The sequence below is a fragment of the Stylophora pistillata genome, chromosome 12, assembly GCF_964205215.1.
Source record: "Stylophora pistillata chromosome 12, jaStyPist1.2, whole genome shotgun sequence".
NCBI lineage: Eukaryota > Metazoa > Cnidaria > Anthozoa > Scleractinia > Pocilloporidae > Stylophora > Stylophora pistillata.
The window spans coordinates 8854684-8870993 of NC_142530.1; the positions used below are offsets into that span (position 1 = coordinate 8854684).

At 38.8% G+C, this 16310-nt stretch overlaps 1 protein-coding gene and 2 long non-coding RNA genes across 3 annotated transcripts; 1 reads left to right on the forward strand and 2 right to left on the reverse strand.

The window, feature by feature from the left end:
- Window positions 1–433: 433 nt before the first annotated feature.
- Window positions 434–6273, reverse strand: LOC148718672 (uncharacterized). The gene is made up of 2 exons (XR_015993767.1): window positions 6073–6273; window positions 434–1716 (listed from the first exon to the last, which is right to left on the reverse strand). It is a non-coding gene; the product is annotated as an uncharacterized LOC148718672 (long non-coding RNA).
- LOC111334473 (collagen alpha-6(VI) chain-like) lies at window positions 1006–15852 on the forward strand. Its single transcript, XM_088740393.1, has 8 exons — window positions 1006–1623; window positions 8066–8644; window positions 9049–9075; window positions 9208–9795; window positions 10483–11055; window positions 12008–12571; window positions 12996–13565; window positions 14992–15852. The coding sequence occupies exons 1-8, from the start codon at window positions 1545–1547 to the stop codon at window positions 15570–15572; spliced, it is 3561 nt and encodes a 1186-aa protein (XP_088596519.1). The 5' UTR covers window positions 1006–1544; the 3' UTR covers window positions 15573–15852.
- LOC148718673 (uncharacterized) lies at window positions 3762–5088 on the reverse strand. The gene is made up of 2 exons (XR_015993768.1): window positions 4825–5088; window positions 3762–4534 (listed from the first exon to the last, which is right to left on the reverse strand). It is a non-coding gene; the product is annotated as an uncharacterized LOC148718673 (long non-coding RNA).
- Window positions 15853–16310: the final 458 nt, after the last annotated feature.

Here is a 16310-nt window from a genome sequence, read left to right on the forward strand (position 1 = left end):
GTGTGATTGATGTTTATGTAAACAAGTTGTGTAAACTGATTTCCCAGTTGAATTGAGAAGTAATATTTCAGGATTACAGAGCAAATACCCTGTCAAAGTTTCCTGTTTCAGAAATTATCGTATTTGCTTGGTGGAGGAAAACCTCCCAGTTAACGAAATTGTTGTGAGTCTTTTAGAAACCGATGGTAAATATTTTACCTCCTGAACTCATTTAAGAGGAAAATAAGGGAAAGATAGTATTTGTTACCATCCTGGTCGAGATAGGACGAATCTCTAAAGGCCTCAATTTAGGTTATGACTGTTTCAATTGTTCCAACATTGATTGCAATTGCAATTGCATGAAGCTGATTGGAGATTATTCAGTCAAATTCAAAATATGTCTACGCGTTTTCCTCTCTGTGTTTTAATTACAGATATCCCAAGCTCTAGAAAATAACGCTCCCAAATATCGCTTTAATTTCGTCACATACCGCGTTACAAAATCAATCATTAAAAAAAATTAAAAATGAATTCAAGTTAACTACCGTGAGAGTCGCAACTTTCCTCTCGTTGACAGAAGCTGTGGCGCTAACGGAAAGGTAATGTTTCATCAAATATATTGAGCTGTGCCCTATGCCTTCAAAGCAATAGCTCCTTCACATTCACAGCTTACATTTCTCTCTCACAGTGCGTTACTCTTCACATTAAGGGTAATCAAAATGGAAAACTGTTAGAAAACCAACAGGAAATCACCAGGTCCACAAAGGCTGTGCGAAGTGGAAGTTAGGTCAATGCAACAACAAATTCCTGTATAATGGAAAGAACAGCTGTGTTTTTACCTCAACGGGTGCTGTACACTAAGAGTAAATTTTATGTCGCAAAATTAACAACCCAAAAATCCAAGGCTGACATGTTAGTTACACAAGTTTGTTTCGTCTCTTAACAAAGTTTCGAACGGTGAAATATATGAAATATATATGTGTCCTGCTGGTTGATACATTTTTTTTTTTTTAAAGGTGACTAAACGAAAACAAATATTTGTTGACGAATCAGATATCTAAGAACAAAATAACGTTTGCTATCAGCCATGGACTCATTCGTTTCTTTGCAATTACCGGGCGGTATAGATGATGATGACGATGACAGTGAACAATCAACAACTCACTGTTAGTATGTAGAGCACATGGCTCAGAGACGCATCACGTTTTTTCGCAGTTCCAATGGGACAGGTTGTCACCAATGATAAGTGCCAGTCATTGTTACTTTTGGTGACCCTCATAAATGTAAACTTGTATATCACAGATGCATTGTCACTTTGGGACAAAATAACCACAACATACCCCTCAGACCAATTTCTTGGTCTGCGATTCGAGGCCGTTGACAACGTTTTCAAGCTGAGTCAAAACAGAAAGTTGACCATATATAGCCACACCTGGATCTCGTGCTGAAACGTTTTTGGGTCGGCCTTTCTCAAGCTCCGATCTTTCAGTGCTTCTTTCAATACAAGTCGCAGTTTATCCCAACGGTTTATTCTCGGTCAATCCTACGATGTGATTCTATTCAAGATGAAGTGGAGTATTTGGACGTTTCTTCTCCGGGTGTTGACCTCGGTCTCCCTATTTTTCCAGTTTTCAGCAGCGCAAGGTTAGTAACGAGCGTTGTGTTGTCGATGGTCAGTTATTTGACAAGATCCCTCGAAATAATAGGAATTGCTTCCTCTTCACAATCGCTCTACATCTACGAGAATACGACATATTTCAGTTAAAGGCGTTTTCTTTGGTCTTTTGCGAACCATTTAATCTACCGATTCTACAGCAAACTTCGATGACGAAGCCACAAACCGTATCAAAGCACAATTGTCTCTCCAATAAGCTGAGATTGATCAAAGATACTAAAAAAAAAAAACAACAACCAAATGTGTCAAAACTTCATTTCCGAATCCTTTAGATCTCAAAGAATTAATTTTTCAAATAACTTTAGAAGTTGAATAGTAGTATTCATGCCGCCATCTTGAACTAGAGGTCAATTAGCAAGGGATATGGTGCTACCTAAATCCATAAAATGTGGTTTAGCCATATGTTTTGTTTCTCTACGACCGGAAGCGATCCTTCCTTCTTTATAGTTTCGATAGTCACGCAGTTTTGTATGCTATGTAAACAGTGTTTTTCATGACAACAACAGCTACAAACTGTTTCTACGCTTTTCTTATCGTTTGTCTATCTATTTCTTTGTTGTTGTTTTTTTCTCGTGCCTGTGACTATTTAGAATTAAGAGAGTATAAAAACCCTTCAACAAAGCTCGTGAGTTAGATTACTTAATTTTCTTTAGATATTTCGTTTATCAAACAAAGATGATTGCACGCAACCATGTCTTGAAGTGTTGACATTTGGCTGTAGCGAACGAAATGCTTATTGGAAGAGGGTGGACAATGTTTAGTGGACCAGACGCTAAGAAAACAAAATAAACTGGGAAAATCCAAGTGGTTGAAATATGTGATCGGTTTTGTTGTTGTTTGACTGTTTTTATGTTTGTCAGTTTTCATGTTTGATCGGTTGGTTTTTTCGCTTTTCTTCTTCTTTTCGTATTTGGTGTCTCCTTTCAGCAATATTCTATTAAATAATCTTTTGTCAGATGATTTAAGTGAGATGGGTTTGAAATTAAGTCATGTGGCAGGAAGTTCCATCTACGAGTTCATCGGTACACAGAAGATTGCCATACGGAAAACGGTTGTATTTAAAGACCGAGAACATTCAGGATTTCACTTAAAAGATAAAACTAATCATGGAGGATTTACGCTTTGTCGTACGTAAATGTACTGTATTATATTCAAAGAAGGTAGGAGTGAGACAGCTTTGATCGCAAGCATTCGACTCAAAAACTCCACCGGAGACAAAGAAACAGAAAACTAAGGGGAGGCCAACCTTTCTTTGTTCCATTTAAATCCCACATATTTTTCGGTGGTTCTGTATAGGGCTTTTTTGCCCGTAGAATTACTTGCATTTCTACTGTTCCGTTATTACCACATATGCCAAATGTACTTGTTCATCGAGCTTAGCCCACCCGCAATTGTTTTAGAAAAATTCTCACATTCACCACGTACGTATTACGGTGAATGTCTATTCACAGCCTTATTGAAAGTTCTTGACTCATTCTTATCCATCTTGATGTACAATGATTATCTGCCATATCAGGGCAAACAGGTCAAATATGCGTTTCCCTGGTAGACAACAAAAATAAACGGAATTCCTCGCTTTCCTCAAGTTATAAAAAACATCCTGCGGCTAATGAAATGCTTTAGGCGTATATATTTGACAAAATTCAAACAAGTAAATAGAATCGGTGTTTTGGGTAAGCTTCTTCCACGATTTAAGCCAGAATTGTCTTATTTTAAGTAATTTACACGATTGAAGAGTGGTAACTTTAGATCAGAGGGCAAGGATTTAGTTTGACTTGTCTTTACCTCGTGTAGGGTACAGAAATACCCCATAGAGAGGGAGATCTATGTTCTTTCACTCATGGTTCGCAAAGATACACGAGTGATTGCTTGTTTGGGGAGGCAGAGCTTAATGATCAAAATAAATGAAACATTTAAGCTCCATATCTCAATGATTCAATTATTTCCGTTATAAAAATGGAAAGGATTTTAATGAAATCTACACTCAACAGGACGTTTTGCAAGACAATAATTCAATTTCTCAGATCATAAGTTTTTTACGCTTTTGATTTGAAGACTGGCCAAGATTTATTTACCCCTTCAACCGGCAAACATTCAACACTTCGGCTATCTTGAAAGAAGTTTATTGAAGCCTTTTATTTTCCATAACATAATTCGACTTTTAACCTAGTAATTCTGACCATCTGTATGTTTAGATATCAAGGCGAAAACATTCCTGTTTATGGGGAGCTTCAACGATTAAAGTTTATTTATCTGACTTTCAAGACAAAATTTGTACGTAGTGTATCTGTAACCATGCCATATAGTTATTAGCAGCTTTGTTATTCCTGAATTGCTTTTGTAAAAATAGGACCTACAATTATTGAAATGGTTACTCATCTGAGCGTAAGAAATCCGATATAATTCTCGGAAAATCTTGTCAGGAAAGGTCGCTTACAAGAGAGCAATGTGGTTCTGCTCTCGTCACAGCCTCGTTTATTAATTTTTTTTTTAAATAGACTACAGTCAGTCATTGGAAGGGCATTGGTCAGTTTGCCAATAGATTTGAATGAAGCTGCCCACAAAAAAAATATTTATACAAAAGAAACGGAAACTGAAAAATCCTTTCTTGATCAGCTTCTCTCTGTTGACATGACATCTACTGAGATTCCTTACTAACCGCATATTGATTCAGTTAATCGGCTTAACTTTTTAAATCTCGGCGTGACTTGGACTTCACTGAAGCCAATTTGTCTGAACTAACAATCAAATATTGTGGAAATTCTTAACAAAATGATTCTTCAAACTCCCTCAAGATTTGAAAGCCTATAAAATTCCGTAAGATCCGTCCTCCGTTTTCCCTGGCATGGGCACAGTCTTCATCAGGGCAAGTAACACCGCCTGCAATCAACGCCACAGATTAAAGATTTTCGTTTGCGAAAGTGTGTATCCATGTTGAGTACGGCTCTCGCCAAAAGTTTTTCTGTTCCCCTCTTTCCTAGTTTGTGGATCCCAACTGCTACCAGGTAAAAGGGTTGCGAGAGTTCCACTTTCCGTGCAATTTTCCTAATTCTGCTCGAAAGCAGTCTGAAGCGGGGAAAGCGTTTTTTTATGAGAAGTCGGAAAAGGGAGTGAGTTTAAGACCGTAAATCCTATTACATTATCATTCTTGAATGTTTCCTAGAGTTTACCGTGGTGATAAGCGTATGATCTTTCATAGGACCATGCTGAAGCCGGCTTTATCTTCTTTTCTTTTTTTTAACACAAAAAATGTTTTGAACTGTATACATCCCATACCTGCCAACTTCAAGCTTGTTCAAGCTATGTGGTACTCGAAGAATTTACGTGGTCACGAGAAGTTATGTCATCCGACTAGGTATTAACTTCTGAAATATTTCAACAACTCTGGAAATATTCAGAGGAGCGGAAATATTGCCAAAGAATTCGAAGTTACCAGAAAGAACTCGTACATCGATTGTAATTTCATAGGTTTTAAGCTTAAACGTTGGAACCTCCTAAGCTAATGCTTGACAGATACTTTACATAAAGGTTCAACATAAAGGGAAAGATTATAAGGATGCATAGAAGGCTCCGATTATTATCTAGAGAGACCTAAACTTTAATTGGCAAAAGTGAAGCATATGATGACTCAAACATGAAGACATTTATTGATCTTTATCTATCTCATACTTGCCAACTTCAAGCTCGTTCACGCAGTGGCACTTTGGATGAGGTCATGAAGGAAGATCAAAGTCACGTGGGAAAAAGATCTTCCCTTTCTTTCATCGAAAAAACACTTCACTTCAAAGGCACATGTGGTATCTCTAAATAGATAATTAAATACATGAACAAAGTAATAGATTGACGAAAGGCTAGCGCTCGAAACTCTGGCTTTAAAAAATCTTTATGGGGGCCTATTTAGACTGGCACCTCATTTTATAAAATCAACTTCGCAGCTTTGCGAATTGACAAGGAATTAGTTTTAAGCAGTTTCAAGAGATGTGGGAAACTCTTTTTACATGCTAAAGAGTAACGTGAAAAATCACTGAAAAAGAGTGTATCCAAAAATAGGAACGATTGGTTCAAAGGCCAGATTGACCACTCAACAACTGTTTATCTAAGAAGTCTGCCTTCAGTTATGAGTTTGAGATGGAGAGATATTTAGACTGGCACCTCATTTTATAAAACCAACTTCGCAGCTTTGCGAATTGACAAGCAATTAGTTTTAAGCAGTTTCAAGAGCTGTGGGAAACTCTTTTTACATGCTAAAGAGTAACGTGAAAAATCATTGAAAAAGAGTGTATCCAAAAATAGGAACGATTGGTTCAAAGGCCAGATTGACCCCTCAACGACTGTTTATCTAAGAAGTCTGCCGTCAGTTATGAGTTTGAGATAGAACTGCTAAACCTATTGACCTCAGTTAAGATGCTGATACTTACATACTATGACATCTCGATTATATCTCGGTTGTGTACTCAAGATAGTGATCAGTTTGTCAAAAGCGTAAACTTAACTCCTGTGGAGTTCTCAGAGGAGATTTTCCTCAGATATTCGAAAATGTTGCCGGGAATTGCCTTCTTCATTCTAAATGAACTGAACTGTAACAAAAACATTTATTCGAAGATTGGGAAATAAACGACGCATTAAATCATTGGATCTTAAGTGATGCTAGCTCCACCTTCAACAACCCCCGACCTTAAATTTGATAACAGACAACGAAAAAATACTATAACACCTATCTAAATCTCAAACATATGGTGCATAAGACTGAATTGTCCCAATAGTTTGTGACACCAAATCCATACGTACCAGCCCAAGGCGATTTCGGTTAATTCTTCGAATTCTAGGAACACATCTGGCAGCAAAATATTTGATCACCAGTCAAAGAGTGTTAATAGATGAAGGTGTAGTCTGTGGTATATTCTAGAAGCTGTTGCACCAAATTGAAGTCCTCATTATCACATTCCATCTCTGACTTTTCCCAAAGTTTTTTTAGAGTTTAATGTCTTTCATCATAGAATACTAAACTATAATATATGTTGCCATCCTGGACAGAAACCGTAACAAAATCTTCGTTTGCATGTTCAACAACAAAAATTTGGCACTCTGAACAAAAAACGTTAAAACAAATATTCTTGAGTGAGTTCATATGTGAGTTATTTGGGTTGCTTCACTTATGGTGACCACTCAGTTTTTTTTTAGTTGGCTCCTTTTCCTATTGTTATTTTGTTTTGGTTTTTGCTTTCGGGAGGTACGCCTAATGGATTTCCCGCTCGCTAATCAGTCGTTGAGGAAAATCCTTGGCATATGTTTTTAATCTAATTTCTTTGCGTTTCACCTCAGCGCATCGGACGTGCAGTTATCTGAGATTTCCAAAGGATCGGCTTTATGCCTTTTGTCTCTTGGCAAAGATATCAATTGCAAAAGCATGCCCGCAAGGCCTTTTGAAACAACACGTTCAGGCTAGGTTACACACCCCCTTCACACCTCAATAAAACAATTTTACCCTCTTTGCATTTTTAAATTTTTTTTTTAACATTTCTAAGAACTAATATGAGATGAAATGGTCCAGCCCACATGATTTGCTTAGACGTTCTTCAACTTATTCGAGAGGAGAATAGTGAAAACTACAATATGTAGTACCGAAAGTAAAAGAAAAATCCCAAGGACATCAACCGCTGAGTCCTAATTTTGCATATGAATTCCTTCATCACAAAAGTCTGGATTTCATAGGTCTTGCATTGGATGCCAAGAAATTCTTTTATGCTTTTTTTCTTAGTCTTTATGTCACCCTGTCACCATCTCCTTTTTCTGACTGATTTTTGCCATACCTTTATTAATTAATGCTAGTGGTATCATTCCTGAAACTTAAGGTGATACTTTGATTGCCTTTAGAGCTTCGTCTTGATCTTGGAATGAATCATTAGAATGTCGAAAATATCAAAAGCAATGAACGTCTCCCTTAATATCTGAAAGGGGTAGTAGGGTTCGTGTTTGTACCAATGTGTACTATTTATTTCCCAAGGACTAGTGTAGGTTTTATTTATTTCAGCAACGTTCAAGCGAACGCTCGAAACGGCATGAAAACCTAGTGCTTTACTTGTCTCATTTTCAGGCCCTATAGCTAAGATAACTTGGCAATCTCGAATGAACAGGAACTCAGTTTTATTGAAGCAACCATTAGATCCTATCAGACACATCATGATAGCCGGTATATACCTCAACTAGTAACATGCCTACCCCTCTACATATCCCAAAACCTGAAAGAATAGTACTCTCCCGAGCGAGGAATTCGCGTATTTCGATGAAGGAGCTTCCTTTCCTAATTCATTTTTTAAAGAAATTTGCTTTCAGAATTACGTTTGATACCCAGATATCTACAAATAGATTGTGATTAACATGTAAACCATTTTTCTGCATTATCTGTCACAGAAAGATGTAATCCTAATGCGGACGTTGCCTTCTTGGTGGATTCCTCGGGAAGCATCTCCAGCACAAACTACAGAAAAGTGAAAACATTCGTTGCAACCCTTGCAGCAAGCTTCAACATTTCTCCGGGGGGATCGCGCGTGGCTGTTGTCCTCTACAGCACAGGGGCAACAACAGCAATCAAGTTTGATGACTTCACTAGCGCAGACTCGTTCGAAAGAGCTGTGCAACTCCTGAAACATGAGCGTGGATACACAAGGATAGATCTTGCTCTTCAAAGGGCCTATTACGACTTGTTCAGCAGAAGAGGCAGTGCTCGGTATGACGTACCAAGAATTGTCTTTCTCCTCACCGATGGAGAACAGACAAAAGACCCCCAAGCACTTTCTCTTGCGAGGATGGCTCGCCTTATCAAGGACCAACAAGTGCGAATCATTGCAATAGGAATTGGAAAAGAGGTCCAAACTCAAGAACTTATGACAATTGCAACTAACGAAAAGGACGTCATACAAGCTGACGTATTTGACGACTTGTTAGACAAAGTGCAACCTCTCACACAGAGCGCATGTGAAAGCTTTCTAGGTAACACCCTCTTCTGATTACTGAAAAAAATACCAAAAGTTTATGAGGTGACCTGTACAGACGAAAGAACCCCTCAAATAATCGTCCGTGAAACTTAACAATGCTGAAAGCTGTGTTTTCCGAGACTGAAGACACGGAGATAATGCGGCTTAGTCCCTAACATCCACTAATCTAAGCAAAACTTAACCCCACTATTAGTAGACTAAGTGTGGGTCAGATCGATAATCATAGGTACCTGAATTATCATAATATATCATTATGCCGAGGGCAGTACGTATTCCTTGCACTAAAAGGTACGCCGTTCAATAATTATAATAATGATAATAATAATAATAATAATAATAATGATAAAGAAAATAATGATAAATTTTATGCCAACGTTCAAACTTTTTTCTTCTCAGCAGTTCCCATTCCAGAGGAAAATGACGATGGTAAGTAAGTAAAGTTTATGGATCATACCAAAATGAATGTTTCCGATCGAACTCATCGAGTAACATTAGTTAAGGAACTAGTAGGTAGTTCTCATATTTTCTTATCATATTCATCATTTTCTTCTCTGACAGAATGCGAACCCGATGCCGACGTTGCTTTCCTGGTGGACGCATCAGGAAGCATTTCCTACAGAAACTTCAGAAGGGTGAAAGATTTTGTGGCCCAACTGGCCTTAAAATTCGACATTTCCCCAGGAGGATCGCGTGCAGCTGTTGTTGTATACAGTACAAGGGCTACCACAAAAATCAGGCTCAGAGATCATTCTGACTATCCGTCGTTTCGAAAAGCTGTGCAAGCGTTAAGACATGAACGAGGTTTCACCAGGATAGACCTTGCTCTTCAACAGGCTTATTTCGACGTGTTTGGCCCTCGAGGGAGACCCCGCTTTCTGGTGCCAAAAATCGCCTTCGTCCTAACAGACGGAGAGCAGTCGAAGGATAGGAAGATTCCGAGACAAGTTCCTCTTGATGTGGCTTCTGACCGCCTCAAAAATAGAGCAGGAGTACGAATCATATCGATAGGAATTGGAAAAAACGTGGACAAGGAACAGCTTACGGTAATCGCCAGTAGCGAAAAGGATGTCGTTTTAGCAGACACATTCGATGGGTTGTTAAATAGAGTGGAACCGCTCTTTAAGACCGCGTGTAAAGGCAACGTAGGTTGGTTCATTTTTTAATTGCTACACTTAAAACATTCAACTAATCAAAAATAATTATACGATAGTGTCTTTTTTTTCCGTGGATCTCCTCGAGAAGAGGAAATTTAATTATTAGAAATTTCAAAACGTTTGAAATATCTGAAAGACATGTATTTTTGACAGAGTAAGCAGGGCTCGTTTGAGTCGGTGTCAACAAAAGTTTAGAAAAACTGAAGGATGTAAAAAATCGGAATTTTATGTAAATAATAATACAGTATGAAGTAGGATTGTGTTGTTTTTTTTTTGTTGTTGTTGTTGTTGTTTTTTTTCAATGAATTACTTGGCCCCATACATGATAGCTCTTATTTCAGAAGATGAAACTTTAGCAAGACAGTTTTTAAAGAAAGGCAAATTACAATTCGCATTGCAAGTGAAGCAAAAGGAAAACTCAAACGAAAACTAAAGTCTGATACAGTCAGGTACAGTTTCAATTCAGATCGGCAGTTACCCTACGAGCATTATCTTTAGAGCAACTTAAGATCATCTACCGCGACTGAGGATCACCGTTAGGAGAGTAATGACCTTTTTTTAGACGAAAAAAATCTTAAATTGTCCCATGAATTTCGTTTTCAAATCATATGACGATGATCTTTCCAATTGTTTTTGTAAAGTGAACAACTAACTCCTTTCAACGCTTTTTCAATGTTAGAGCTTCCCCGCTGCAAAACAGAGGTAGATATCGCTTTTATTGTGGACTCATCTGGAAGTATCTCGAGTACCAGCTACCGGAGAGAGAAAGCCTTTATAAGTGCAGTTGCCAAAAGCTTCAGAATATCTAAAGATAAGTCTCGAGCCGCCCTGGTGTTATTTAGCGACTCAGCGTCCACAAAGATACGATTTGAGGACCATTCAACCACAGCCTCCTTCACAGCAGCCGTGGAGAATCTTCCTCACGAGCGAGGCTTTACTCGCATCGACCAAGGTTTGGAGGTTGCCACGCGAGAGGTATTCCCAAATGCTCGAAAAGGTGTCTACCAGATTGCCATGGTGATAACAGATGGACAACAAACCCAAACTGCTGATACGAAAGATCTTAAGGAGGTGTCCGAACCGTTGCGAAAGGCCGGAGTGAGAGTGTTGGCGCTTGGGGTTGGTTCTGGAGTTGATGCCAAAGAGCTACGACTTATAGTCGAAAGGGATGAAGATGTTCTACTCGCCAAATCTTTTTCAGATCTGATCGACAGAGTTGGAGGATTGATCAAATCCACATGTAATCTTGCAAGTAAGAGCTTTTCATACATTAAAGATGTCAAATGCAGGTGAAAGAGTACTAAATGATACTGAGAAAGTGCAGCTTTCGATAAGAACGGGCTCAAACAGTTGTCGGAAATGGTACATTGATCAATCCGTAAAATTTCAGTCTCTGTAAATCAATTTCAAAATATCAAGAGCAAATATCTTGAAATGTTGATTGTGTGATATTCATCATCAGGCATTACATACCACAATTATTTTTCGTTCACAACACCTTTCAATGTGTCTGCAGCTTTTTTTGCAGAGCAACCTATTAGGTTTTGAGACGTCGCTTTCCAATACTGTAAAGCTTTCAGTCATTCCCGTTTCATTTTGATACCGGCCAATGCGCCCGCTTTTCATACTCAGGTGCGAGGCTGATTTCGCAGTTTAACCTCCCCACCCTTAAAATCGCTTAAATATTGAAATCAAGATAAATTGGACTTCGAGAAATCGGTGTTTGATCATACAGCAGGTGTAAAATATGCCAAGTATAACAAGTATAATTATAATGGTTGACCAGGTTTCAATATTCTCTGAGCTCAATGAGTTGATGAAAAAAGTAACGTATGACATAATCAGTAATTTAATTTGCATATTTTTCCACCATTTCAAATAACCCATGGAAGACTAGCGATACTTTTCAAGAATTTAAAGAATTGTACTTTAAAGCACGTAATGCAAACTCGCCAAGTTAATATCCTCCACAATATCAGATAATGAGAGGGTTGTAACATAGGACTTGTAGAGGCTCCCTCTTAGAAGAAAGAGCAAATTCTCAAATATTACTGATTTGTATTTCTATCTATTCTCATCAAAGCGAAACTAGGTAAAAGAAGCTGGGGGACATATAGGTCTACTTTACTGACCAATCAGGTTTGAAACATGGTCTTCCTTACTCGCAAATATTTGCCCCTCACGCTAGTTTTGTCCTTTTTCAGTTCCAGAGCCATGCGACATTTCTGCAGATTTGACTTTTATATTTGGATCAGGAGGCATTGGAGAAGGCAACTTCCTCAGACTTAAGACCGTTTTAAAAACCATCGCGACGAGCTTCGGCATTTCATCAGAAAGGAGTCGTGCCTCCATAGTGACCTTTAGTGATTCGTCTGCCTCTGTACGGGCATCTTTTCAATCTTTCACATCCACGAAGGAATTCCAAGACGCCTTATCCTCCTTGAAATATGAAAAAACACGAGGTGATATCGATCTGGCGCTGAAACTTGCAGAGGACAAGGTGTTTCCAATGGCAAGAAAAAGGGTGGCAAAAATCGCAGTGGTTGTCATTGATGGTAAAGAGAATAATAATGATCAATGGCAAGATATTGTGTTGTCGTTGCAGAAGGCAGGTGTCCGCGTGTTACTTTTAGGGATTGGCACCGAGATAAAACGCGAATCATTAGGGCGGCTTGTTGAAAGAGACGATGATCTCATCATTGAAGAGTCATTTATAACTCTTCTTAAGGATTCTGTTCAAGTGGCAAAGACCGCGTGTTCCGCTGCCGGTTAGTACAGTTGATATTTTTCCATTTCTGGTATCTTCCCCCAAAATTTAACTTTCTGCACCTAATAAACGTAACCGTCCACGACACGCCACTCTTGGCATGTCTTAATTTTAGATGTGTATAATTAAGAATTGTGGTTCCTAAATATGGGCGAACGAGTGCATAATGAAATTATCAAAGATTTCATTAGCTTTTTTGAACACAGGTTTGACCTCTTTCTAGAGACATGTCCTCCAGTTTGATTTGAAAGTTACTTAAAAAAGAGCTCTGAGACCTTGGTTTTTGAAGTAATAAAGACTGTCCGATTGGCTCTTGACAAGTGACAAGCATCAGTACAATTCATTCACCGTTCCTTCGCTAATCATCATGATTTACATTCCTGGTCCCCTTATTTTTGATGAAAATTCAATTTTTTTTCTTTTAGTTCCTCCACCATGTCAGTTTCCAGCGGATATCGTGTTTGTAATAGATTCCTCCAAGACATTTGATGAGAAGGAATTTTCCCAGCACAAAGCCTTCGTAAAGATCATGGCAAAAAGTTTCGGGAACAATACTCGTTCTGCAGTTGTAACCTATGGAGAAAGATCTTCCTTAAAATTAAACTTCGATGACTCTTTGAACATTACTTACTTTTTAAACGTTGTTCAAAGCATTGAGAAAGACAACGATGTCAAAGATAAGCGCTTAGACAAGGCTATCAATCTGGCCACAACTGACTTATTGCCAAAAGCACGACCTATTGCAGCAAAGTTGGCAGTGGTTGTCACTGATGGAAGTCAAACCAGTGGACCAAATGCCTTAGAACTCCAGCAAGCTTTCGATGCTTCCGCTAAGGCAGGTGTTCGTGCGGTTGTTCTAGGGGTTGGCGAGGCCTTGAACATGGAAGAGTGGCGCAGTCTTGTTCCACGTAAAGAAGACTTCCTTCAAATTGAGAATTCTCAAGATTTGACTTTGAAGATACATAACATAGCAACGCAAGTTTGCGCAGCAGCAGGTAACAAAATCTGTCAAATATACCATTTGCCTTTTCGAGAGGTAAATGCTTCCCTTCCAAAACAAAATGACGACGGAGTGTCCAAGACCATGACCATTTTATTTTTGGCGTATTTATTTGGCTTATCGTGTGTACAAACCAATTTCGATAGAAGAAAAATTTCAGAGTCAGGCATTGAAAATAGTAAATGCTAAAAGTTAGGTATTGTGCAGAGTCCCACTTTGGTTCGTAAGTCGATGATGTTCAGCAATGTGATTGTTGACATCACCTTTTTTACAGTGAATTGGTGTGAATTCAGGGGTGACATGCGAAAGTGTAGTGCGATCGTCCGGGTGAGTGTAGTCCTGAGAAGGACTGTTGTCGGTGGTGGTGTCTGGCGTTTCGATAACCTGTGCGGAAGTCATCATCAGAATCAAGTGGATAGTTGTTGTCAGTAGAATGTTCCTAGACCAGGTAGCCGGTGCCGGTAGTAGTTGACACCTGTAGAGGGGAGTCTGTTCTAAGTTAGTAAACCAGCTTCATAGTCAGTCGGTGAAAGTAGTTGGTGCTGTAGGTTATGCATTGCGCAGAGTCCCAGTCAATAGTGTGGTTCGTAAGTCGTTGATGTTCAGCAATGTGATTGTTGACATCACCTTTCCTCGTCGCCCGTTTGTGTTCAGTCAGTCTTGTTGCGAGGTTTCTGCCAGTCTCTCCAATGTAGGAGGCTTGGCAGTCGGAGCAATTTATCTTATAAATCGCTCCCTGCCTGTTCCTCGGTTCGTCCTTGTCTTTAACGCTGGTTAGTAACTGACGCAGTGTAGTGATGGGTTTGTGGGCGACGCGGGTAGTGTAGTGAAGGGTTGTAAGATGCACAGAATGCCAAGCCTCCTCCGTCCGATATATTGGCACATCCAGACTGGAAAACTGGTTTAATAAATTAGCTCAGGTAGTCGAAATGTCTTTCAGTATTACCGACAACAGCCCTTCTCAGGACTACACTCACCCAGACGGTCAGACTACACTATTACATGCTGTTCTCTTGTTCAAACAATTTACTGTAGAATAACATTATTCGTCATCTGAGAGACTTAAATGTGATTCTCAGGGTGACATACAGGTAATGGTATGAAAAAAGAAAAACATATAAAAAATATTTCCAGGCAACAAATGCTCAAATCTTTCTAGTTGGAATTTTGAAATAACTGATCTGATCTCAAACTACCATCAATTATGTTATGCTACTTGTCAACCAAATTCTATAGTTTCCCACTGAGCCTCTGTTCAGCAACATGATGCAGGATATTCTTTAACAGAACTTTAACCCAGAGAAGTCCTTCAGAAGAAGGTGAATTCAAATACATCTCAGTGAAGAAAGTTATGCTATTGTTAACATAATTAAGCAGCCGTAGCTTTTGTTTTAATCGAAGTTTTTGTATTTAATACACAGAGCCAATCGAGGAACCAACCTGCGGCTACGCGACGGATATCATCTTTCTTATGGATTCTTCGGACAAAGTCGGAATGGAAAATTTCGACAAACAAAAATCGCTTGTTATATCCATCGCAAAGAGTTTTGGCATCTCTTATAACACCAGTCGTGCGGGTGTAATACGGTACAGCGACTCCGCATCTACTTATCTCCAATTCAAAGATTCATCAAGTACCAATGACTTTGAAAGAGCCATTCATAGGATGTCTCTTCAAAATGGTCCGCCAAGACTGGGCAAAGCGTTTGATGTCGCCCTTACAGACGTACTTCCTCAAGCTAGGAGAGGAATACCTAAAATAGCAATTGTAGTGACAAACGGTCAGCAAAATTCTGGCGACGATGTGAACGCAGCTTCTGAGAGGTTGAGGAGGGCTGGGGTCAAGGTGTTCGCCCTAGGCGTTGGTACAGAAATTGACCTTGAAGAGCTAAAGCTCATGGTAGAAGATGAGGAAGAGCACATTGTGTCAGCTGAAACTTATGACCAATTAGTTTTGAACAAGAAAAACATCAGTGAAAAGATATGCGAGCAAGCAGGTTAGTACGATTTCCCAAATATCCTTGAAAGGCAATTAACTCTCCCAGAGAAAGCAGAAGATCAACACAACTCCTGAGAAGTTTTAAATTCATTCATGACCCACTGCTTTGACTTTTCTCTCAAGATGTCCCTCAACAAGCAATGAATTACTTTTGTAGATTTTATACAAAAAATATTACAGAAAAAGAGTGCGAAAAATTAAAATTCATGTGAAGATGTTCTGAAAAAAAATGTGATGAACTATTGAAATTTTACAAAACCATTCAGGGTGCTTATGTTTCGAACATTATAGATGATTAACTAAATCTCCTCATTCTAAATTAAGTAAGGAAAAAGCTAAAATCTAACATTATTAAATGTGCTAACTTAAGATTTTTATATTTGCCAGACAAATATTTCTGATCTTTTGTTGCTCAATACTAGGATACATTATCTCTCTTTGTTAAACAAGTTATCAAGTACCAATAACTTTGAAAGAATCAGTGTGTAACTTTTGTGTGTGTTTCCACAATATGAGAGCCAGTATACCATTTCGCAGTCCATTAAAAATCATTCTTGGACATGAAAAACAGTACTTCTTCGAATAACCACCCTCCCTGGAATTAGTGCCTGCCCCAAATAGTCACCCACCCCTTTGCCCATAATATGCTATCATCTTAAGTAGGGCTCCTCCATCTCATCAGGACCACTCCCCCCCCGGTAATTTTAAGTAACCTGGTGCTTGTGTTTATTCTCCAAAAAA